Genomic DNA, 25,176 nt, shown 5'->3' on the forward strand with positions numbered 1-25,176 from the left:
AGTCCGGTTAGGAGTTTACAACGCAAATAGCTCTAACTCGAGCAAATGCGAGCCCCGTTGCATTGAAAATGCTTGTTTATGTAGGTGCTGGGGTGCAAAGTAAAAGGCTGAGGTGGCACGAATGCTACTGTGCCCAGAAACTTCTGATGGATACTTTTCCACCCAGGTGTAGGTCAAAACGGCTGAATAACTTCAGAGTGTCACTGCAAACTAGCTTTTTCCACCAGACCAATTATTTCATTGTGTTAGATACAACTCTCTTTTGGTGGGAAGACCTAACTGGAGAGCCAGCGATAGGGTTGGAATAAGGTTTCAGAAAGAACTGATTTTAAAGTTGGCAAGACCGATTGATCACACTCGCCATCTCTTTGTCAAGATGGCAGCGACTATCCAAGGAGCGACTTTGGTGGATGCCCCTGAAGTTCTGTCTCATTACCTGATTATAGCTATCTACCCCAATGACCGAAATAGTTATAGATGCAGTGAAAGTGGTCTTCACTCCCAGCTGCGTCTACCTCTAGTGGGTAGGACCAGGTGAGACACGCACTGGTGTGCTGCTCTAGACCACCACGTTGGGTCAGAAAGATTGGCCTCCTCCATCTGGCACATCTAGTACTGCCTAAGCTTTGCTTCCAGCCATGCACAAAGCTGTGCTCTGTAAAGATCCGGTTAACCATCATCAACGAAAAATTATATTGAGCATGCAGTGATCAAATAATGCATACATAGATCTCTGCTGCCAATCAACCCTCCTTTCCACTCACCGGCAGTCTGCACACAGCCCTCTTACTTTCCTCGCTGGGCTGGACAGCATTATGCATCCCATGTATTTTCTTCCAAGTGGGCATCATTCTCTTTATGACTAGAGAGGGCCTGGTACTGTGGGCAATCAGGTATTTTCAAGCAGGCCAGTGGTCACCTACTTACCCAACACAATGACTGAATCTGTCCCAGGGTTTCTGACAAGCTTCTGGCTTGCTCGGAAACACCCCCCTGCTCCCTGTTAATGTATGAAAAGGGGCGGTTGTTCTACTGAGACAAGAGCTTGTGGTGCTTTTTTAATAAGTGTAAAATAAATAAAAGAAACATCCTCTGCCTACATCTTGAATCCTTGACGAAGAAGGGTCGAGTTGCTTGAGAAAGGTGCAAAAGTGATTTTTTGGTACTTCTGATTGACAGTTACAGCATAAAAGACATAATCACCTTAAAACCCCATCCATGAACCTTCCTACACTTCAGTAACACACATATACAAGCTAGTGTTCATTCTCCTGAGAATATCTTTTTGTGCTAAAAGAAAGAATTCTTGAGACAGTTCACCGGTACATTGTGAAGCAGTACTATCTGTTGACTAACCATGCCTTAAATAGTAGAAGCGATGATAGGCCTCCCATGGCGGCATCATATGGCAGAGGTACGAATACATGTTTTTGTAACTCCAAGGTGGCTCCTGCAATTAACCGCGAGACATTTGGGGAAAAGTAGTCACAAAAGAAGAGAACAACTTTTTTAGCCATAGCATTTGGGGCAAGGTTATTCACGCCACTGCTGTAGACCTGTTAATGACCTTTAGATCTCCCCTTGCTCTTTTCTTTGATTATTCTTAATTTCTTCATTTCCTCTTTTGTGTGGCACATGTGCAAACAAATGACGTAATATGTTAGTTTTTCTTGTCTTCTAATCCGATTGGCTGAAAGATCCTAGGTAGTGCAGTCTGTCCTGATTGCCCTGCCTGGGCTTAGGTCCTAGAAATGTGTACTTGATTTCTGTGCTCAGGTTGTCCCATTTAAATCCCACAGGTTCAACACCTTGTGAGCCGATGTACCTGCCCGGTGCAGTTCTCCATGATCAAGGTCTCCGAGGGCAAGTACCGTGTGGGGGACTCCAACACTCTCATCTTTGTCAGGGTAAGATTTACCAACGATGTTCGCAGCCACCAAAAGGTCAGCTCAGCTGGTCCAGGTCTTTGCCATCTCAACAGGCCCACGTTGGTTATTTGCGGACTCAGCTCCTCAACCATGTTCAAAGATCAATCTGAAAGTTTGGTAAGCGGCCTGGAGCAGACCCAACGTTCCTAATATAGGAAAGACTCAGTCTAGCCGTGCGGTCTTTCTGTAACTCTGAAGCATCTTGTGTCTTTTAAAGCTAGCCCATCATTGCTCGCTTTCTACAGATAGCTGCCATTAAGGCTAGGCAGCGGGGCATTAGGTCTTTGGGTTAGATATCTGTGTCTTACTCTATTACCAGGCACAGCTCTTCTATTGATAGTGGTACCGAAAGTTAAGATTGGTTTAATTTGTGAAACACGCTGGAGTACTCAGTAGTGCTCTGAACACCTGTGTTCAGGCCAAGCAGTGAGGCCCACATGCAGTGAGACAGCCAAAGACATGTTTCACCGCTCACAGGAATGAAGCAAGTTTTCAAAAGATCTAAACCTGGTGCCTAGAAAGTAATCTGTTGAATAGTGTTCAGCTGAAAATACAACTTTTGCCCTCAAAGTTTATCATTTACCCATTACCTGACATCATCTGAAACATTGGACATCATTGCAGAGCAGTTGTACATCCCAGAGCCCATGTAGTAAACAGCAACCAGCAGGCGAAATGTTAGGATCCTTTTCCTACTGAACCTGGGGTGTGAACACTGAGCTTGTGAGAGAGCCATGGCCATTCCATCATGTCTCAGGGTTGAGTCTGTTCGCATAGAAATATATATAAAACGAAAGCACAAGACCACCAGGACCGAGGGTGATAACTAGCTCAGATCATAGTCCTTGATTCATGGTCAAGTGATGGAATATATAGACCTACAACACTAATAGAATCATTTAGAGGTTCGTGGGTGCTGGACAGCTCTAAAAAATTAGGGAATTCTCCAAGCTCCAGTTTCACGGGTCCCAAACCCCATCTAGAATGGAGCCTCTGCTAGCAGCAAAGTAAACCCTTAGCCCCTCTGTCTCAGGACTACCAAAATCACCATAGTAGTCAAACCACCCTCTCTAGGGCATGACAACCATCACTGGAATTCCCTGCCAGAGCGGGAAAAAGAATCAAAGACCCTGATGCACAGAGAGAACACTCCTGTTTTGGAAACGTATTTGAGAAATACAGATGATGGATGCGGAGTCGGTGTTCATTCCCTTGTGCCTTCAGCACATTCATTGCAGCAATGAATACACTGTAAGCAAAGAGGACCCTGCCAGACAGTGGGGATCTCTAGATGTGGCAGGTGGGCTTACGCCTGGAGAGATGAGTCCAGTGCCTCTGTTGAGTTGGCAGGCTCCCCACCAGGGTCTACATGACCTAATAGTAGGGAGTGGTGCCAACCATTTTCACTCCCAGATCAAGAGTTGTCAACAGAGTATAGTAAAGGTCTCAGGGCAGGGAAGGCTCAAAGAGGATATGGAAGTCTCGGATTACACTGAGATAATTGTTCAGAGACTCAGGCCCTCATTACGAGTCTGGCGGTCCTAGTACTGCCAGACTCGCGGTGGCAGTTGGACCGCTGCCAATGCAGCGGTCCGTCCTCCACATTACGACTGTGGTGAAAGTGCCACGGTCGGACCGCGGGCACCGCCAGGCCATTGGCCGGCGCAAATGTGGGGGTGCCAGCGGTCCGGTCTGAATCTGCCAGGGCAGCGCTGCTAGTAGTGCTGCCCTGGGGATTACGAACCCCATGTCCTCCAGATTTTGCATGGAGCTTCCACCGCCAAGCAAAGGCTGGCGGAAACGGAGTGCCGGGGGCCCCATGGAGGCCCATGCACTGCCCATGCAGTTGGCATGGGCAGGGTCCCCCATGGGCAGCCCAGTGGCACTTTTCACTGCCTGATTTACAGGCGGTGAAAAGCGCGACGGGTGCTATAGCACCTGGCGCTCCGCAACATTTCCACCGGCTCTATTACGAGCCGGCGACAATGTTGTGGGTAGTTTCCCGCTGTTTCCGCCCACTGACCCAGCCGGAAACTCATAGTAGGGCCAGCGAGCAGAATACCGAACTGGCGGTCTTCTGGACGCATGAGTTTGGTGGACAGCCTCGCCGCTCCCGCCAAACCCATAATGAGGCACTCAGTCCCATATTTATACATTTTTAGCACCGCATTTGTGCTGTTTTTTGACGCAAAAACGGCGCAAACTTACAAAATTACAAAATATAATTACAAAATACAAAATACAATTGTGCCGCTTTTGCGTCAAAAAATGACGCAAATGCAGTGCTAAAAAAGTATAAATCTGGGCCTTAGTCTCTACTGGCTGCTTCAATTAGAGAGAGTGAGAGTACTTCACAGTTGCCACCTCACCAGTCTAAAGAATGCTTCTTCTGGAGCGATCAGGTGCCACAGCAAAACATGTGTGTCCTGGGTGGGCCAAAAGCCAACATTGGGCCCCGGTCAACAACCATGTGGGGCCTCACAAAAGCTCACTTGAGAACAGAAAGAATGCCCGGGAGGCATTGGAGGCAGCAAGTTATGCTGGCGCCACCTAGTGGCTGTTACAATTAACTCCCTGCACGCCAGCCAAAGTCTGCTTTTGTGAGATATGAAACATATTGCAACTGCAGCGCGAGGCCCTGAAAAAAGCAGGGCCTGAGACAAACACCCCCAGCTGTCTTTGCCTTGTGGCATCCCTGGTTTCAGGAAGAGCCCGTAGAGAGGGGGGAGGTTAAGGTGAGGTCTGGAGGAAACTTCAACGCAGACACATGGTTGGGACAACCCCACAAAATGCAGAGATTCAGGATAGCCACACAAAGGGGCCAAGGGCAGTTATTCAAGTGTAATGCCCAGCATACTCGCCCACTGAGAATAAGCTGTAATGCCAAAGACGAAGGGATAATGCACAGGACATCCACTCCTGAAGGGGATGCCCACAGAGTGCCGAAGTGAAAGACAACAAGATACTGCCCAGGTGACTGGAACATGTCAGAGGGCCTCGTGCCAAAGATTGAAAGATAGTGACTGTCAGGATGGTCCTCAGGCTTTCATGAGGGCAGGGATCAGAGGACACTGCTCAGAAGAATCACAGATACAGGATATTTTAAGGCCTGGAGGCTGTGGGTTCAGTAAGCACATAGTGCACTTCAAGTAGTGTTGATAAACCTCTCACATACGAGAGGGTTTTGTGTACAAGGAAGGCCATACTTTAGAATATTGGAGTTTGCAATACTGAATGAAGCAAGCCTATGGACAGGGAAGTAATGGCTTCGGAAAGGCTTTGAGTCACGGAGACCCAAGTGTTTACAAAGCGCTCTGTTGTGTTTTTTACGAAGCTACTGGTGTGTACTTACAGAAGAATGCATTGTGTTGAATGGATTGTGCAAGTCTGCTTTTAGACTGTAAGGTGCAATTGCTATGTAACACTGAACATGGCTTTCTGTTTGTGAGGTGTGCTGCACTGCAGGCTAAAGGTAATGGGTATTACTTTTTCTTAACTGATTTACTAGTCTTTGGTGACTGTGCTTGTTGCAGATTCTTCGAAACCACGTCATGGTGAGAGTAGGAGGTGGCTGGGACACCTTGGAGCACTACCTGGACAAGCACGACCCGTGCCGCTGCACCTCACTCTGTAAGTCTAAACACTGAGCCTGGCAGCGGCTGCTGCACCTTATTTTATCTATTTATTTATTTATTTTTGCAATTTTATATAGCACGGACATGCCCGAAGGCATCAGAGCGCTTTACAACACACAGGATACAGGGCTACACTGGGTTACATTAAAAGTAGTTAAACTTGGACGTTTACATCAGTGTATGTATACAGGAGTCACCTCAAGAGACATTTACAACAATAGGGCAAAGGAGATAAACAGTTAAATGAAGGCAGATCAGGGCACGGTGGAGAAAGTAAATAGGTCTGGTCGAGGGTGAATTAACCAGGATGTCTGTCAAATAGGAAGAGCTCAAGGTCCTTTTTGAAGATAGCTAGCACCTCACTCTGTAAGTCTAAACACTGAGCCTGACACCGGTCGCTGCACCTCACTCTCTAAGTCCAAACATGAGCCTCACACCGGTCGCTGCACCTCACTCTCTAAGTCCAAACATGAGCTGGTAGGTACCGGTTACTGCACCTGAATCTGTAAGTCTAAACACTGAGCCTGACACAGGTCAGTGACACTGGTCGCTGCACCTCACTCTGTAAGTTTAAACACTGAGCTTGACACATCTGTGCTTCTCACTCTGTAAGTTTAAACACTCCGCTTGACACGTCTCTGCATCTCACTGTGTAAATTTAGACACTGAACTTGACACGTCTCTGCACCTCAATCTTAAAGTCTGTATGCCAAGCCTAACATCTGCACTCTGTAGCTCATTGTCCCAAACACAATCCTTGTCACTGCACCTCTCACTTTGTGAGTGTTACAGCACAAGCCTTGTGACTGCACCACACTCTGTAGATCTGTATGCAGAATACACTACTTACTGCACCTCATTTACTATGTGTGTATACCAGACAAGATCTCTGGTACTTCTCTGAAAATGTGTTTGTGACCGGGAACCCTCTTGTTGCACCTTGCTCTGTATGCGGACTGTGGCACTGCTGGCCACTTTTTTTTTGCAGTTTTTTATATAGTGCAAACTCGACCCGGAGGTATTGGAGCGCTTTACATGAGCACTTGTTTCATTACACAAGGACACATTCATTTATGTAGGAACGAGGAGATTACGGGCCAGATGTATGATTCTGGCCCATTGCGATTCGGTAATTGCGATTTTTAAGAAATCGCAATTACCGAATCGCAAAGTGCCATGTATCACATTTGCGAATCGGTTATAGCGATTTCTTAAAAATCGCAAATGCAATTACCGAATCGCAAATTGCGATACTGGCCCCATTCGCAGCTATGGGCCTGTTGGCCCATAGCTGCGAATTTTTTGCATTTCCTAAATTGCAATTTCTGAACCAGAAATCACAATTTGGGAAATGCAAAAGGCCAGGGTGCTGGGGGCCTAAGGCCCCCTCTCCTGCACCCCAATTTTTTTTTTTTCACCATGTAAAGTACACACATGCCAAAAGGGCATGTGTGCTTTACATATTACATTTAAAAATGCAGTTTTACTGCATTTTTAAATTTTGCACCAGGTTACCACCTGGTTGCAGACAATGGTATTTTGCATGTGCAAAATACCATTCTGCGAAAAATCGCAATTTGCGATTTTTTGCAGAATTGCCTTGCGACCTGGATTTTGCGAATCGCAAAATGCGATTCGCAAAATCCAGGTCGCAACGCAAAAAATCGCAATTTTTGCAATTTCTATTTTGTGGTCTGCGAATGCCTTTGATGCATTGCAGACCACGATTTTGCACTCGCAAACGGACGATTTTGCCGTTTGCGAGTGCAAAATATTTTGATACATCTGGCCCTACGTGATTTGCTCAGAATCACAGAATGTTGAGCTAACACTGAGACTTGAACCTGGTTCCCCAGTTCCAGGGTCGGCAGCCCTGGCCATTACTCCACATCCTTTCCCAAAATTAGATGTTGCATTGGCTGGGAACAGAACCGGGGCCTCCCGCGTGGCAGGTGAGAACTTTACCACTTTGTAAATCTGTAGACTAAGGCCCATATTTATACTTTTTTAGCGCCGCATTTGAGCCACTTTTTGACGCAAAAGCAGCACAAACTTACAAAATACAATTGTATTTTTTAAGTTTGCGCCGCTTTTGGTCAATAAATGCCGCAAATGCGGTGCTAAAAAAGTATAAATATGGGCCTAAATGTGAACCGGGGCACTTTTGGTGCACTCCACCCTACTCAGACATGGCTCATGATGCTGCAGCACTCTCACCGCCCCTGACACTGCAGCTGCTTAAGGGCCCCATTATGTGTTGGTGCAGCGGTATTACCATGTGTGGGAATGCACATAGTGAAACAAAATATGTTTCCACAAACCTTTTCCACATGCTTGAGCAGGTGGTAAATGCTCACGAAAAGGCCCCGAAATAATGCACCACATGCAGTGCGGGATCTGATTAATCACCAGCGGTACCACATGGTATACCCCATTTAGGGCTGAAAACTTGTGATGCCTGGTAATTGGGGAATTGCGGATACCTGTCCGAGTCATTAACTCAGGCCCGGTATCTAACATCCAGAGTACTGTGCATCTGTAAAGAGTCTGTATACCAAAAAATAATCTTTATGCTACGCCTCGTTAAATCTTAATTCCAAACAGAATCACTGCTGTGGCAACTTACTCTGTGAGAATGTACAGCAAACGCAAAGCCTGCTACAAGACCCGACTATGTAGGCCTGTGTATTAAATGAGATCACCCCACTGCACCTTACTTTGCAAGTGTGTGTGTGTGTGTGTAGAGCACCCGCTGCCCCTCTCTCTGTATGGCCCTGTGCAAAGCATTCAGGGCCATATTTATACTTTTCGACGCACAACTGCGCCAACGCAGTTGTGTGTCAAAAAATCTAACGCCGGCTAACGCCATTCTGAAGCGCCATGCGGGCGCCGTATTTATTCAATGACGTTAGCCGGCGTTAGCCGGCGGAGCTGCCTGGTGTGCGTAAAAAAAAAATGATGTACACCAGGCAGCGCCGGCGTAGGGGAATATGGAGCTTGGGCGCCAAAAAATGGGGCAAGTCAGGCTGAGGCAAAATTTTCGCCTCAACCCGATTTGCGCCATTTTTTTTTACTCCCAACCCCCATTAAAATGACTCCTGTCTTAGCAAAGACAGGAGTCATGCCCCCTTGCCCAATGGCCATGCCCAGGGGACTTATGTCCCCTGGGCATGGCCATTGGGCATTGTGGCATGTAGGGGGGCACAAATCAGGCCCCCCTATGCCACAAAAAAATATTAAAAAATATACTTACCTGAACTTACCTTAAGTTCCCTGGGATGGGTCCCTCCATCCTTGGGTGTCCTCCTGGGGTGGGCAAGGGTGACAGGGGGTGTCCTTGGGGGCATGGGAGGGCACCTCTGGGCTCCTTCCGTGCCCACAGGTCCCTTAACGCCTGCCCTGACCAGGCGCTAAAAACGACGCAAAAGCGGCTGGACGTCATTTTTTTTGACCCGCCCACTCCCGGGCGTCATTTTTGCCCGGGAGTGTAAATACGGTACACATGCCTCGGAGTCATTTTTTAGACGGGAACGCCTACCTTGCATATCATTAACGCAAAGTAGGTGTCCACGCTAAAAAATGACGCAAACTCCATGAACTTTGGCGCTAGACGCGTCTAACGCCAGAGTATAAATATGGAGTTCGTTTTGCGTCGAATTTGCGTAAAAATAAACGACGCAAATCCGGCGCAAACGGAGTATAAGTATGCCCCTCAATATTTTGTATTCTAAATACTCTCATTTTTAAATGTAAATTAATTTCATGGCAGAAAATACAGACAAGCTAATGAGGTGCCAGGTGGATTAATTCTGCTTTACTTTTTCAACAAGCCCGAAAACAAGTCAGAAGGAAAATCAGCCAAATGGAGTAGTGAGGACATCAGTGTGAGCCTGGTCCGCAGAAAGTGTCAGAAAGGGGTCAGGAGGAGGCAATTCATGAAAACAAGATTAAGAACACTTCGGAGTCTCCTAGGCAGGAAGTGATGTCTTGAACAGTCTGTGCAGGCCTGGGACCTTTTAGCTTCTTTTTAAGGCTCGCCCACTCAACACCAACAGCTGCTTGGCTGCAAAAGACCTTTTGTGGGCTATATTAAGAATTTACACTGGATTTACAGTCCACCCACTGCTTGCATCGGTTGGCTTAGCTGTCACTGTCTTTTGTCTTGTGTTTGTCCGTCCTTGATTGGCTGGCATTGCTGCTTCTACTGCTTGCGTTTCAAGCACTACTTGTTTCTTTTGTATGAAGCACGACATTAGTGTGTGTTCTTGAGCCTCCTCCCTCGTGTAGGACAGTCACCAGGCACTCTGAGTTGGTCTCTGTTGCAGACTGCATCCACCCACACTCCTCCTTCTTGCTTCCCCCCTCGCGTCCGTCATGTTGCTTACCCCCACCCCTCTGTTGCATTCGCTCCCGTCCTCTCTGCCCTGTTGTCACTGTGCCTTCCTCCAACCCGACCCTCTGTTGCTTGCCTATCCCATCCCGTGTTGCTTTAGCATTCCCACCAGCCTCCCCCGTGTTGCTTCACCGTTTGCCCCTACACACTCCGTGTAGATTCGCCATTCCCCCAGCCCTCCCCAAGAGGTTTCCACCTCCCCCCCCGCCCCACCTGCCTGCTTTCAAAAAAACGCTTTAAAGCATTGTATTATCTTTTTAGTTACCAATCCAACTTGGATCGGTAACTAAAACAAAATGACTGCGTCAATTTGTAGACTGGATGACTTTTGCTGTGCTGCACAGTATCTGCGCGGATGCTGTGCAGCGTGAGAAAACAACATTGGCAAAGCCAATAGGTCAGAAAGGAGAAACATACTGGGTTTGAAAATGACTATTTTCATTTTTCCCTCCTGCCTCCGATCCTCGTTTCTTCCACCACCAGCTCCTCTGTTGCTCCCAATTCCTTTGCGGGCATTTAAAAAAAATTTACCTGAAAAAAAGTAAAGGCCTGGAAGCTGCCACTTGTTTCCAGGCGCTCCGCTCAAACAATAGTGCACTTAAAATGTTGTTTTTTTATATTTACCAATCTATGTGGTGTTCCGCATCATAAACTGGTCAATGAAAAGAGAATGGCACTCACATCTTTCTGCAGGTGTGCGACTGCGTGGCGAAACATGCATGCATACTCTGTGCCTACAGAATGACAACATTGCCAACAGCGGACTCACACTCTTTTTTTTTTTTGTAAACAAAGTTTATTGCAATTTCGATCAACCAATGATTAGGTAAACATAGTATAAGAGAATATACAGTGACCTACATAGACTCTGAGATCAAGAGCTTTTTCAATCTACACATCTCTGCACTAACAGCAATCTGATGTTGCAACAACTACCCTACCCCCCCATCCCTCAACCTCCCCAACAGTGCCCCACCCCCCAGTGATGGTACTGGTAGCTTATCTGGACAGTTGTATTGTATGTAGGTGTGCTATGAAGGAGTCAACCCTCCGCTCACAGTGTGAGAGTGTTTACCCCGTCTAGTCCAACCGTAGGATCCTGCCCCGGGGTCATCTGTACTGGCACCAATGGATTGGGACTATCAGCGGACTCACACTCTTGACTACTTTTTCTTTTTTTCTATGCTGCACAGCATCAACCAAAGCATTTGGCTTTTTACCGGTGCTGTATAGCACTGCCACAAAGCATTGCCAAAGCCAGTAGTTTGCAAAGATGTGACCTATTGGTTTTGCCAAGGCTATTTTACTGCTTTCAGCTGTTTCTAAAGTCGTTTACAGAGGTCTGCGATTCCAGGTGGGCACCTTACCCAGGCCAGCCATGCTCTTGCCATGTCACGTTGCCCTTCCTTCCTTTCTTTACTTGAGAATGATACCACACTGATCCCCTGTGCCCAAGTGCAGACTGCGGCACACCAAGCCATCCTTACACTAGACACTGCTGCAACTCTATCACTGCTCTGTCTACCAGGACCATAGAGCCATCTATAGACGTCTCCCAGAACTTCCAGTACAAACAACAGTTGCTTGTGTGGCTGCCTGCCTTGGCTCACACTTGTTTCAGCAAGTTCTGGCATGTCACATCTGAGGTCAAACCAATCACAATGCAAACAGAGGAGTGCACTGTGCATGAATGGCTTTAAATATCTGTCCTACCACTTTTATTTGCAGACTTCACTTACAGTCCGACACTGGCCGAGGAGGCATGCCTGTGCTGGACACCATCAGGGTGAATACCTGGATTCTAAATCACTGCTATGATGTAGCAACGAAGGGTAACAGAACTTGTTAACCCCTGTTGCCACATCATAAAGGAATTACAGGCTGCTTGGGCTGGGCGCGTGACAGCTTGTCAAAGCAGCACTGGAGAGAAGGGAGCACAGTTTCTGGAGATGAGACAAGGGAAGGTGCAAGGGTTGGTGGGGGTGGTTGGCAGGAGACCAGGTATTTACATTTTTTACATTTGGATTTGACATAGAGAGGAGAGGTCATGTTATGTATGACTGCCCAATTACTCCTGGGAATCAGGGGCAGAGGGTATGGGTGGACTATGCTTAACATAAAACTTTAGATGGGTAAAATGAGAATTATGGGGATGTTTTTCACCTTGGTGTTCCAAGCAACTTCATACACAACTCGACCTTAGCTTTGCTCTCGAAGTCTATTTGGTGTCCTAGGTTGCAAGGTTGTGTGTGATGGTGCATGGCAGCCTAGAGTGCACCAGCACAGGACATAGGAGAACAACTCCATATCTTAATGCATGTGGCATTGCTCTTCTTTCTGCCTTTCAAGCAAAGAAGAACCTTTAGCTGCCCTGCATTGTGGATCTTTTTGAAACTCTCAGCCCCCACATCTATACTGGGAAGTGACACCAGCAGACCGTAGTACACGCCTATATAACCCTCATGCGATCAAAGGATTACTGATACTCCACTTGGATGACTCAACCTTTGCTGTCCTATTTATCCAGCATGCAGGCAGTCTCCTCCCTTCCTCTGTTTCTTTCACCTTAGATCAGTGCTACTTTTAATGGACATGAGTCAGGGCAATTTTTGAATATAACTAAAGCATTGTGTGGTAGTGCATTCTCATTTACAGACAGAATATTTTCCATAGAAATGGCCACTACATTTGCAGACATGAGGTTTTACTGATAGAACTAAACAGCACACACATTATAATGTGTATAAATATGGTTTCAGTGAATATTTATCATTTGTGCATCACCAAGTCTCTTGATTTGTTTTGATCCTATTAAAATCTCTGTTTTCAGCACACTTCAGAATTACAAAAAAGTGCTTAATTTTGTTTCCATAACTGAGTGCATACAGTTTATTTACAGATGTTTAAGTTTATTTTGTGCTTCAAATCAAATTGATATCCTACATCCGTTCCTTTCACACTCCCTATACTTCAACAACTGTCACATACACTTCTTCCAACCTCTGCACCTCCACCCCAGCCCATTTTTTTTAGCTGTGTGCTTACTACCATTTTTTTACAATGAATTTAAATACTCCCAATCTTGCTTAAAAGAGAGCAGAGAAATAAGTTCAGAAAACTCATTGCCCAAGAGCACACAACTGGGCCAAATCTGTGGCCGACATTAAAAATGGTGCCTTTTGATTCCACGGTTCCAACCAGTTCGCTAACCCACAGCTTGGGTGACAGTGATTCCAATGGCAAGGTGAGAGGGTTGCCCTTCCCCGGGAAATGTCACTCTGTTGTGGGTCATGCCTAGCTTTAGAATACAGTGTTTATATTTGTCACATTTAGGTGAAGTGGTAAAGCTGGGATTAGTTGTTAAATATCATAGTTCAATGGCTATAACATACCCATTGGACCAAGTCGTGTTGCAGGGGTAGTTACTGGGCAGTATGCACAGTAAATACTGGTACTTACCACTGGTGTTGCAAAGCATAAATCAATCAATCAATCAATCAATAATATTTATAAAGCGTGCTACTCACCCGTGAGGGTCTCAAGGCGCTAGGGGCAGGGGGTTACTGCTGCTCGAAGAGCCAGGTCTTGAGCTGCCTCCGGAATGCGAGGTGGTCCTGGGTGGTCCTGAGGTTGGCGGGGAGGGAGTTCCATGTCTTGGCCGCCAGGTAGGAGAAGGATTTCCCACCTGCCATGGTGCGGCGGATGCGAGGGACGGTGGCGAGTGCGAGGCTGGCGGAGCGAAGTTGACGGGTGGGCGTGTAGAAACTGAGGCGACGGTTGAGGTATTCGGGTCCCTTGTTGTGGAGGGCTTTGTGTGCGTGGGTGAGGAGCCTGAAGGTGATCCTTTTGTTGACGGGTAGCCAGTGCAGGTGTCTCAGGTGGGCAGAGATGTGGCTGTGGCGGGGTATGTCGAGGATATAACTATTTCATTTCATTTGCATGCTGGGGTTTTTCATTTTCCAAACTTGTATCTCAAAATTTACAATAGTGAGCAGTAAAGAATTACTCCATAAGATGGCAAAAGGATCAGAATGCATATATAGATAAATAGTAATCACACTTGATAAACTCAAACTGCTGCTCAGTCCCCCTGCTCCCCGACAGACATCTCCACAGATGCAATATATCTCTGCATGTGCAAAGTGTCCCCATAGGCACAACGTGTCCTGTGCAGTGACAATGGAAAGTTGTCCACTTTAAATGGGCGTTGTAGAACTAGAGCACCTGGCTGTGAAGTCCAGGGCAGTTGTGGTCCCTCCCATGAGGCTTGTAACACTATGCAATGGCTGTGAGGCCCAGTGGATGAAACCGCCCACACCTGGGCCTCACAGTGCTATACAGTGTCTGGGGACGCAGGGGATCAGGCCCGCTCACCTTGGCACAGCAGTGCTAGATCATAGATGTGAGGCCTAGGAGAAAGCAACCCACTCCCCTGGGCCTCACATCCTTAACTCATGGTTGCCAGACCTAGGTGAATGGGGGATCCTACCCTAGGCCTCATAGTTATGGAGTAGCAATGCAAGGCCTAGGGGAGCAGTCCCCTCCCGTAGACCTTGCAGCCATGCTTCAGTGCTGCGAGGCCCAAGGGAGGTGGGCCCTCTCCCCCATTCCTCGCAGTGCTACACTATGACTTTGATGTCCAGGAGAAGGGGGGCCCCCAATTGCTATTGCCTCATAGTGCTGTAATATGGCCATGTCAGTGGGTCTATGTCAGGAACATAGCCATCAGTTTTGTAGCAGGCAGAGTGGCACCGAGCTTGAGGGCATTAGGGGGCATATTTATACTCTATTTGCACCAAATTAGTGTCATTTTTTAAACTCTAATTCGGTGCAAAACTAACTCCATATTTATACTTTGACCTGTCTAGCGCCAAATTTATGGAGTTAAAGTCATTTTTTGGATGTGGAAACCTACCTTGCCTTAATGAGATGCAAGGTAGGCGTTCACGTGCAAAAAATGACTCTGTGGCCTTAACGCCATATTTATACTCCCGTGCAAAAATGGTGCACGGGAGGGAGGAGGGGTCAAAAAATGGTGCAAAGCTTGCTTCACCCCATTTTTTAACGACTGGGTCAGGGCAGGCGTTAGGGGACCTGTGGGCCTATTTCCATGGTGGAACACCATGGAATAAGCCCACAGGTGCCCTCCCAAGGCCCCAGGGCCACCCCCACCCACACCAGAGGGACAGCGGAGGATGAGGGACCCCATCCCAGGTAAGTACAAGTAAGTATTTTATTTCATTTTTTAAAGTGCCATAGGGGGCCCTGAAAGGGGCCCCCATACATGGCACAGGGAGCAATGGCCATGCTCAGGGGACCCTGGTCCCCTGTGTTGGACATTGCGGTGGTGGGCATGACCCCTGTCTTTTCTAAGACGGGAGTAATGTGGTATGGATGGTTTTGCATCAGAAAATGACTCTAGGCAAGTTAGAGTCATTTTTTTTACTCTAACCTGCCTAACGTCATTTTTTGGTGCAAAACCCCCTTCTTCCATACTGCCAGCCCCACCCGGCCAACGTCATTTCTTTTTACACTAGCCTACCCTTTGCACCGGCTTGCACCATTCCATAAATATGGTGCCCGGCTGGTGCACAGAAATGGTGCAAGCCGGTGCTAAACCTTTTGATGCAAAACTGCGTTAGTGCAGTTTTGCTCCAAAAAGTATAAATCAGGGCATAGGTGTCCAATGCACCCAAATTATGTTTATATTTTACTGTGCGTCCAGTGGGGGAGGGAGCACTTTTACTTGGCACCAGGGCCCATGGTACCATTGTAGTGGACTCAGGGATATTAGGGACCCAATGCACACAAATTATAGCTGTTTTACTTTCCAGTATAATGTGCTTGCATCAGAGCCCATTGTGCCATTATTATGCCACTGGCCTATTCTTTCAAGCACCGAACAGCCATGGTCCAGGCCTGAGAGGCCAAGGAAAGGAGAAATGCAAAAGAGGAAAATTAAATAACCTTCAATAACCAGGCACCCACCCTAAAATATTTACTTTAAGATAAGGGTCAGTAAGCCCATGAGATAATGAAAATAGTCCAGGATCAAACAATTTGGTCAAGTAGGAGAAGCAAGATTGCTACACAGGACTATTAAATTCAAGACATTCAACTTTCCTACTATCCCACCTGCTTTATCTGTTAAAAACATCATGACAGGGAGTAACGGGATGAAAACCTCAAAATGAACTCTGTGATTTTTGGAAACCCCCATATGAACATCATCCTGGTGAAACCTCAAACACACCGTGGGGGTTGATTTAGTGTTTGGGGGACAGGGTACTCCAGCGCAAACGTAACGGAGTACCCAGTCCACCAAACTCTCTGTCCGCACGCCAGTCAATAATCCGTCGACAAGGCCCATCATATTTGCACTCAAAGAGACAGGTTAAATATGCTCTGAGTGTTGTCCACATACATATAGAAACTGACCTCTGTCTGTTGTAGGAGGGTGGATTAAAAAGCTCTAGGAACTGGATTCACCCACACAGGGCACCACAATTCCATGGCTTAGGTATGCAATAAAAGGGAGGTACCTTTGTAATCTGCTGATGGGTCAGAAAGAAATGATGTAATCCATTTGATGACTTGGTAGCCCAGTCCCATTTCATCTGTGGGGTTTTCAAGGTAGAATGATTTATGGTATTGAGGGCTGCTGAAATGTCTAAACGTGCCAGTTTCCCAACATCAGCACTGTGGACCAGGCGTCAAGATCATCCAAAACCAACAGGATCACCAGCTCTAAACTATGACCTGTCATGAATTCGGCTTGGAAGATTATTGTTTTCAACAAATTGCTGAAGCTGTTGAAAGAAAGCATTTTCCAAACATTTGTGAATGAATGGTGGAAGGGAAATTGGCCAAAAGTTGTTGAGATCTTATAGGTTAAGGGTGGATTTTTTTAAATGTATTTCACTGTGGCATTTTTCCACACGATGGGGAAATACTTTGCCCTAAAGGACAGTTAAACAGTCTGATAGATAGGTTTTGAGAAAAGTTTAATTAATTTAGCTGGGTATAAGCCAGTCAGGCAACAAAGTGTAAAACCGGTATCAAGACTGGCCCCATTAATTGGTGTGAAAGAGTTTAAAGTAATCACAGTTTGAATTTTGTGAGTTGTCACAAAAATGTTATCAGGTGTAGGATATTTTTTTTGCCTGGATGTTGTCATGTATTATGTTAATCTTGTTGTAGAAGTATTGAGAAAGATTATCACATATTTGTGTAGTCTTGTAAGGTAGCTGAGGAAACTGCAGGGGATTATAGTTCTGATACAAAACGGGTTTACACATGAAAATACTGGCCATGGCGGTAAAATAGTGGCCCTGGCCAGGTGCAACCCTAGAGGCCTGGGCCCAGATTCACAAAGCTTTCTTGGCCATGCGCTGCACCAACATATTTTTGTGTTGCACTGTGTGCATCAGGAAATATAGAGTAACACCATATTCACAACGCGAGGCAACGCCAAGGTATGCAAACACAAAAAAAGTTGCAATGCAGCGCAAAATGTCAATGCGTCATGCTAACTACAAAAATGCAGGCAAAATGGCACTAAACAGAGCAACACATTTTGAACACAGCTATAGCCCAGAATGCCAGTGAATCAACCTTCTGAGGAGACCTCTCCCACACATCAAGTGACCTGGGATCCTGCCCATAATGTCTCCCTTGAAGGATCACAGGATGAAAGTGGAAAAAGAAAGTCCAAATTATATGAGGTGGAGGTTGAAATTTTAATAACAGAAGTGACAAAGCAGGAACATTAGCTTTTTGTATACTCTAAACTTCCTCAGTCCAGGAAATTAGCCATGTGGAATGCCATAGTCTAAAAAATAAATGCAGGTCCCTGATGCTAGAAGATGTAGTACTGCCATGACCTTTACATGTGGTGGTCAGGCATGTGACCTCTAGTGCTTGACTCAAGTGCTGGTCTAATTTGCTGTAGGAGAGACATTTTCATTTGCCTACTGAGGGGATATCTCTTCACTGTTTGTTCTTCACTCTGCTCAAAGAGTGTAACCCTCTGCTTGTAATTTTTTTCTTTCCATTGTTTATGGCTTCTTGCCACATGAAGTAGATGCTGCCAGTGTATCATTATTGCTATATCCATGGAGCTCTGGAAGGCAGCAAAGTTCTGGTCTCCTTGGGTGGATGGTTCACTGAATAGCCCTGCTTGTCCCCTGCTTTTCAGATCTGCTATTTGTTCACGCACTTCTCTTTGGTGCTGTTTCACGTCCCTTTACGTGGGTTTTGTAAATGCTTTTAGCACCACTTTTCATCACTACTTGCATGTGTTCCACCCCACCATGCCCACAATGCAAACATCATTTATTTTTCAGTGCAGACCAGTGCAAAATTCCTCCTGTGCCATGCATTTGAATCTGGCACTAAATGTTATTTGCGTCCCAAAGTTAATTCCTGCGAGCTTTTGAGATCCTTTACCTCATGCATGCAGCAGTGCAAAATCTTTGAGAATATAGGCCCAGGTCTTCAGCCATAGCCCAGTATTGTAAGGCCCAAGGAAAAGGGCTACTTGGTAAGTCAGGCTCACAGCATCATTTAATTTCATTGAGACATGCGCCTAACTGGGTGTACTGCAAAAATGAGTAAATCATGTGCAGGTACAAGAAAATATACCTAAAATCTGTTAATTGAATCTGCATCATACTCATTTACAAAATGAAATGCATTCTACAACCACCTAATTGTATGCTAATAATTAGCATCAAAACTTTTAAAGGGTGCACAGCGTGTTGCTATGAGTCTTGTAGCCAGGGCTAGGTGTCCATGTCATTAAAACGTTTTAATCTACATAATACATGTATTCTGGTAGTTTATGCTGTTGTACAGTAACTCTAGTAATACCTTCAACAGAAGTCAAGCTATTTTCAACGGTTTTGGTTACTTTCATGTCTTTCTTGCTCACATTTCTTTTGTGCTACACACCTTATCTTACACTGGGTATCTGGGAGACCACCTTTAAACTTTAATCCACACTGGCCCTGCCTTAGGGTATCCCATAAGCTGTAAGCACACCACATTGTAGCCTGAAGAAATATGACCATACAACATCTCCCTACTGCAACTCTGCAGGCTCCCCTTGTGAGCCTGCAAAAGCTTCAAAACCAACTGCATCATCTACAAAGACATCATAACTAGCTATCACAATGCATTCCTAGTACAAACACAGCAACATCTCCTAACAGTTGTTGACTTCATGCTTGTTTTTGGCCCTATACAGTGCTCCACTAACTTTTGACAAGAGTCATACAATATGGATACCACACACACACACAACAAGCACCCCTACCTACCTCATAAGCTGAACATCTCCATAGGCTCTCCGCACACCTGCAGCAAGGACACCTTCAGATATGAGATGAAAAAGGGCAAAAAAAAGGCAAAAGCCTTTCCCTATCTATGCATCAATATCCCTACAGCCCCAACCAAGCTGGAATTTAGGAAACTGGTTTGCATTATATAAGTACTAAATACACACATAATGAACTAACCTGGAAACAATTTGTCAACATTTGATTAAACTATGTTTTTGGAGAGGCCAACCCTTATAGTGCATTGAGACCCTCACGGGTGAGTAGTGCACTTTACAAATGCTTTGATTGATTTTCCACCCACTGTGACTAATATAGTGCATTTCAACTTAATAGAAGTTAAAAATGTATGTATGTATGTATTTACTTTAAACCAACCTTAGTCTACCTTTTAGCAGCTCTGATGGTTCTAGTGCTATGTGCAGCATCAGACATGTAGAAACTACATAACATTCCTCCAAAACCTTTAAATTAGCATGCAAAACAGCATCGTCAACACAAACAAAAGTGTTACTAATCCATTAAATAATGAACCGCAAACTGACCCCCCACTCAGTCCTGCAATTTAGTCACTGCTGGTCTGGTATACTGTGGCTAGTCTTCCAAATCCTCTGGAAGGGCCATGGTCTGGCCTTAAGGCTTAATCATGACTGTCCAAATCAGTTTGAGGCACTGGTGGATGGAGTCACTGAAGTTTTGACTCTGGGGAGACTCAGGTATAATGTTTCCTAAACGAGGTTCAAGATCCCCATCAGAGTTATGGTCACTGACTTTTAAACCTTTTCATCAACCAAATCCCTAAAGTTTGGACGCTGACAGCTGTGCTGGTGGCAGATGTCCTCGAAGTTTCTTGTATCATGATATATTTCGATTAATCCCTGCGTTTCCTTGCATCGCTGACAACAGTGTTCTTTTAGCTCTTGTTTCTGTCCATGGCAGCAGATGAAACAGGGGCTTGCATTTGCTCCCTTATGTCTTGTCCCTCATCAGCACCACATCTCCTACCCTCATGCCTTTGCGTCTTGCCCTTTGCCTGTGACTGACCTGGTGTCTCTGTTCAGCTTTTTTCACCTGGACCCTGGCTTCATCTAGTGCTGGTGGAGACCATGAAGGATTGCAGGATAATGAATCTAGGGATGGCCCAAATAGAAGATGTGCCAATGTGCACCTTGTGAGAGATTGTGGTGTATTGCAGTACTCCTCCAGGAGCATGTACAGGCTCTCTCAAGATTATACTTTTCAAGCTGTGCGATGCGCATCATGTTGTGTAGCGGTCACATAAATCTTCTGAGCACACCATTTGCTTGGGGCCATTATGGTTTTACCTTCTGATGTTTCACATTTGCAGACTTTAGGTAGTGACTACTTTCTTGACTCTCATTATCAGTATAGACCACATGGGGAAGTCCACGAGTTGCAAACATTGTTTCAATCTTTAGTAACACAGCTTCAGCAGCGATGGACGACACAAACTCCAACTTTGGATACTTGCTGTACTCTTCCACAGCAACTACCAGGTGCTGCCCTTCTGGCAATCTGGCATAGTCCATACTAGTGTGGAGCCACAGCCTACTCGGTGAATCTTCCGAGATGATCAAGGTTGGAGAATTGGGTGGCCATATCACTTGGCATGATAGGCAGGATGCAACCATTTATTACACCTGGAAGTCGATTTCTGAGAACCATACTTTCTGTTACATACTCATTTTGATTTGAACAATCCCCTAATGCCCTCGATGAGCAAAGTCAAGAATGTCATTGACTAGTGTCCTGGGTGTCATAAGCCTCCTTCCCTTTAGGAGTAAACCATTCTCTGCAAGTGGCAGTTCTTTCTGTAATTGGTGCGAATCTCACAACCACGTTTGAGCAGTTGGTGTTCAGTACAGGATAGTGTCCGTGACCAACTTCCACCCATTGGACTCTACAGTGTGTCAGACCAGATGTAACATTTGTCTCCCTGAGAAGAAGCCACTATTTCTTTGATTGTCATGCCACCAGGCCTTGATTCATCAACCACTAAGCAGACAAATTCCTCTATGTCTACTGCTTGATTTGCGTCTTCCCTTATGAACTTCCTCAGACACTGGGGACATTAGTCTGCGAGGTTTCCATGACCAAGCCAACGTCCCACCTTAAACAAATCTTCCTGCAGCTGGAGAATCCACTTTCCAATATGTAGCAGCGGCTTTGACAATGGCCCTTTGAATAGTGGTATTAGCGGGCTGCGGTCAGTCCCTAGTTGCTTGGGATTTTTTCTCCTGGAAACTCTTTTAACATGTCCTCACCATGTCCTGTTGCAGATGAAATGTGAATGCAATATGTCACCGGGCTTCTGGGTCTTGCAGCTGATTTATGTAGTCCCACCTGAGGTGGTCATGAAGAAATGGCCTCTAGTCTATCCATCGAGATTTATAGATCTTGTAGCTACCTAAGAAGGGCCTCCCATTTGTAGTTTAGCAACAGATGAGGCTGAAGGAAAACATTAGTTCAAAAGGTGAGTTTTAAGCAGTTTCCTTAATTTGAGTTCAGACTCCATTTTCCTGATGTACTTGGGAAGTGTATTCCAAAGTTTCGGAGCTAAAAAAGCAAAATAACTTTCTCCTCTCCTAATTCTTATTACTCTGAGCACAACTAATAACTGCTGGTTGGTATTCTATTCTCTGCCGGAACAGGTATCATGGAAGATAGTTGTGTGAAACATCCCCATCAGTTTTAGCAGTTTCTTACATGCTGGCGGTGATAGCAGTAAGAAAAAGCTGGTGGCTTAGCTCTTTGCAGACATGCCTGACCACGACGCACAAGGCCGCACCTGTGTCAGTGAGGCAGCTGACTTCTGAATATTGAGATGGTAACAATGGGTATGAGCGACTCTGAGTGTGAGTGGCTCTGGCTTACCATCCTTCTGAAAGGCGGACATGAGGTGAATGTCTTCTTCTAGCTCTGACCCACTGTCTTTGTGGTTTCTATGCGAGTTGCACCTTCATCTGTTCAAGGTATTTCACTGCTTTCTTTTGACGTCGGCTCCGTGGGCATTTGGAACCTTTGTTTTCCTTGGACAACTGGCAAACTTTGGCAAAATAATAAACTTTTTCACACACAGAGCACATTTTTCCTTTGGCAGGAAGTGGACTGTCTTCATGAGGGTGGGCTTCCACAGTAGCCACAGGCTCTGCTGGTTTTCTAAAGCAGGAGCTTTATCACTGCCCTACTGGCTTCTGTTACTCGATCCAGAGGTTCAGCTTTGCTTGACTTGGGAGCCAGAGATGCTTTGCTGTGCACTGCATGAGAACCAGACAACAGGTGTTATGTGGCTAGCGCCAGCACTGCTAACGGTGGCATCTTGTCTTGCCTCAGAATGTCTCTCCTGAGGTGGTTGGAGTGTCACCCCTGAATAAAATCCTCCTCTGAGCTGGTAAAACCACACATGCTTGGCAAGCCTTGGAGGCAGGCATAGAAGATGTCAATGGATTCCTCAGGGTCTCTGCTTCGTTTGGAGCAAGATTAAGGCCCGTATTTATACTTTTTGACGCTAAACTGCGCTAACGCAGTTTAGCGTAAAAAAAAATTGCGCCGGCTAACGCCATTCTAAAGCGCCATGCGGGCGCCGTATTTATTGAATGGCGTTAGCCGGCGCAAGCAGACCGGCGCTGCCTGGTGTGCGTGGAAAAAAAACACGTACACCAGGCAGCGCCGGCGTAGGGAAAAATGGCGTTAGGGCGTCTTAAAAATGGCGCAAGTCAGGTTGATGCTAAAAAATCATCTTAACCCGATTTGCGCCATTTTAAACGACGCCTAGACGCCATTTACATGACTCCTGTCTTGGTAAAGGAGTCATGCCCCCTTGCCCAATGGCCAATGGCCATGCCCAGGGGACTTATGTCCCCTGGGCATGGTCATTGGGCATTGTGGCATATAGGGGGGCACAAATCAGGCCCCCCTATGCCAAAAAAAAGATATTAAAAAAAAAAAAATTATACTTACCTGAACTTACCTGAATGTCCCTGGGGTGGGTCCCTCCATCCTTGGGTGTCTTCCTGGGGTGGGCAAGGGTGGCAGGGGGGGTCCCTGGGGGCATGGGAGGGCAGCTGTGGGCTCATTTTGAGCCCACAGGTCCCTTAACGCCTGCCCTGACCCACGCGTTAAAAAGAGGCGCAAATGCGGGGGGTTTTGACCCGACCACTCCCGGGCGTGATTTTTGCCCGGGAGTATAAATACGACGCATTTGCGTCGCAGACATTTTTTTGGACGGGAACGCCTACCTTGCATCTCATTAACGCAAGGAAGACGTTCACACAAAAAAATGACGCTCTTTACTCCTACTTTGGCGCTAGACGCGTCTAACGCCAAAGTATAAATATGGCGTTAGTTTTGCGCTGAATTTGCGTCGAAAAAAACAACGCTAATTCGGCGCAAACGGAGTATAAATATGCCCCTAAATGCTTATAGTCTGTATTGGCGTGAGAGTTGAATTGCACATGGAGTGCCTTGAGTTAATTTCATAGTCATTAGGTAGACCTGTGGCAACCACGGTTTGGAACATTTTGTGGCTGTCATCACCAGCAAGGTGTAGAAGTATGGCACGCTTAGTAGTTGTGCCAGTTTCTTTTGTTGTTGCAATGTCGTTCTCAAATCTTGTGACCCAGCGCTTCCACCTAGCAGCTTCGAGTGAGGGGGCAGAAAGCATGTTGAGGGGCTGAAAGAGGGCAGCCACTTTAGTAAACACGGGTGCAGGGACATAGCACAGGCTTCTGCAGCGCCGGGCTCCCCAGTCCTTCAGGGGACCCCATTCAGCTCAAAGCCAAATACTATCTGTGAGATATGGGTAACTCAGGTGCCCCCTATCACATTTTGCAGGGGGGGGGGTCATCATTTTGCGTTAGGGCACTGCATGGTTGGTGAGGTAGCACAGTTCCACTGTGCCTAGAAGAGGCTATGCAGCAGTTGTGTTGAGTCTGCATGCACCTTGTGACCATGCAATCACTCAGTCTCTTGGAAGATAACTGATAATGTAAAGTGTGTATGTATCTTACAAATATGCCCCACCTTCTGACAATGAACATTACTGTTTGGTATATATATATATATATATATAGAGAGAGAGAGAGAGAGAGAGAGAGAGAGATTCATTCTCTGGGTGGCAGTCAGTTTGCACTCTGTCCAAGCAGGGACCCTCACTCTAGTCAGAGTAAGGGAGATACACACCTAGGATAACCCCTGCTCACCTCCTTAGTAGCTTGGCACAAGTAGTCAGGCTTATCTTAGAGGTAATGTGTAAAGTATTTATACCAACACACACAGTAACAAAGTGAAACACCACAAAAGGACTCCACCCCAGTTTAGACAAATAGTCAATATTTATCTAAGTCAAACAAGACCAAAACGACAAAAATCCAACATACACAAGCAGAGATATGATTTTTTAAAGTAAAACGAGTCTTAATTAATAGAATTCAATTGATGTGTTGTTTTAGCCCAAAGTAGCTGGTATGCGTCAAAAATAAAGCCGTACTGGCGAGCGTGTATCGAAAAAACAAGAGATGCATCGATTTCTTACTTGCAAGTGAGGCTGTGCGCCGATTCTTTCTCCACTGGGCAAGCGATGCATCGATTCTTTCTTCGCAGGAAAGAGATGCATCGATTTACGGAAAAGTAGCCTCAGGTCTGAGCGGTGATGCTGCGGGTTTTGAGACCCAGGGATGATGTCTGGAAAATCCAGATGCACAACAACGATTAATCCGCACTGAGCTGACGATGCGTCAATATAACCAGTATTGCACCGATTTTTCAGCCGCTCGGCTGCGGTGCGTGGATTTTCACCTTAGGTTCACCAACTTCTCCTTTCAAGGGCCCAGGGACTGGATGTGGCACCACTTGGCAGGGTA

At 46.0% G+C, this 25,176-nt stretch overlaps 1 protein-coding gene across 1 annotated transcript in view; it reads left to right on the forward strand.

Moving 5' to 3' along the window:
• Positions 1-25,176, forward strand: part of GAS2L2 (growth arrest specific 2 like 2) — a 148,288-nt gene that overhangs the window by 89,271 nt on the left and 33,841 nt on the right. The window contains exons 3-4 of the mRNA XM_069226739.1: positions 1,800-1,907; positions 5,462-5,558. Of these exons, the coding sequence (XP_069082840.1) occupies positions 1,800-1,907; positions 5,462-5,558 (205 nt within the window). The remainder of the gene's footprint in view (positions 1-1,799; positions 1,908-5,461; positions 5,559-25,176) is intronic.

Source organism: Pleurodeles waltl, chromosome 3_2 (genome assembly GCF_031143425.1).
Source record: "Pleurodeles waltl isolate 20211129_DDA chromosome 3_2, aPleWal1.hap1.20221129, whole genome shotgun sequence".
NCBI lineage: Eukaryota > Metazoa > Chordata > Amphibia > Caudata > Salamandridae > Pleurodeles > Pleurodeles waltl.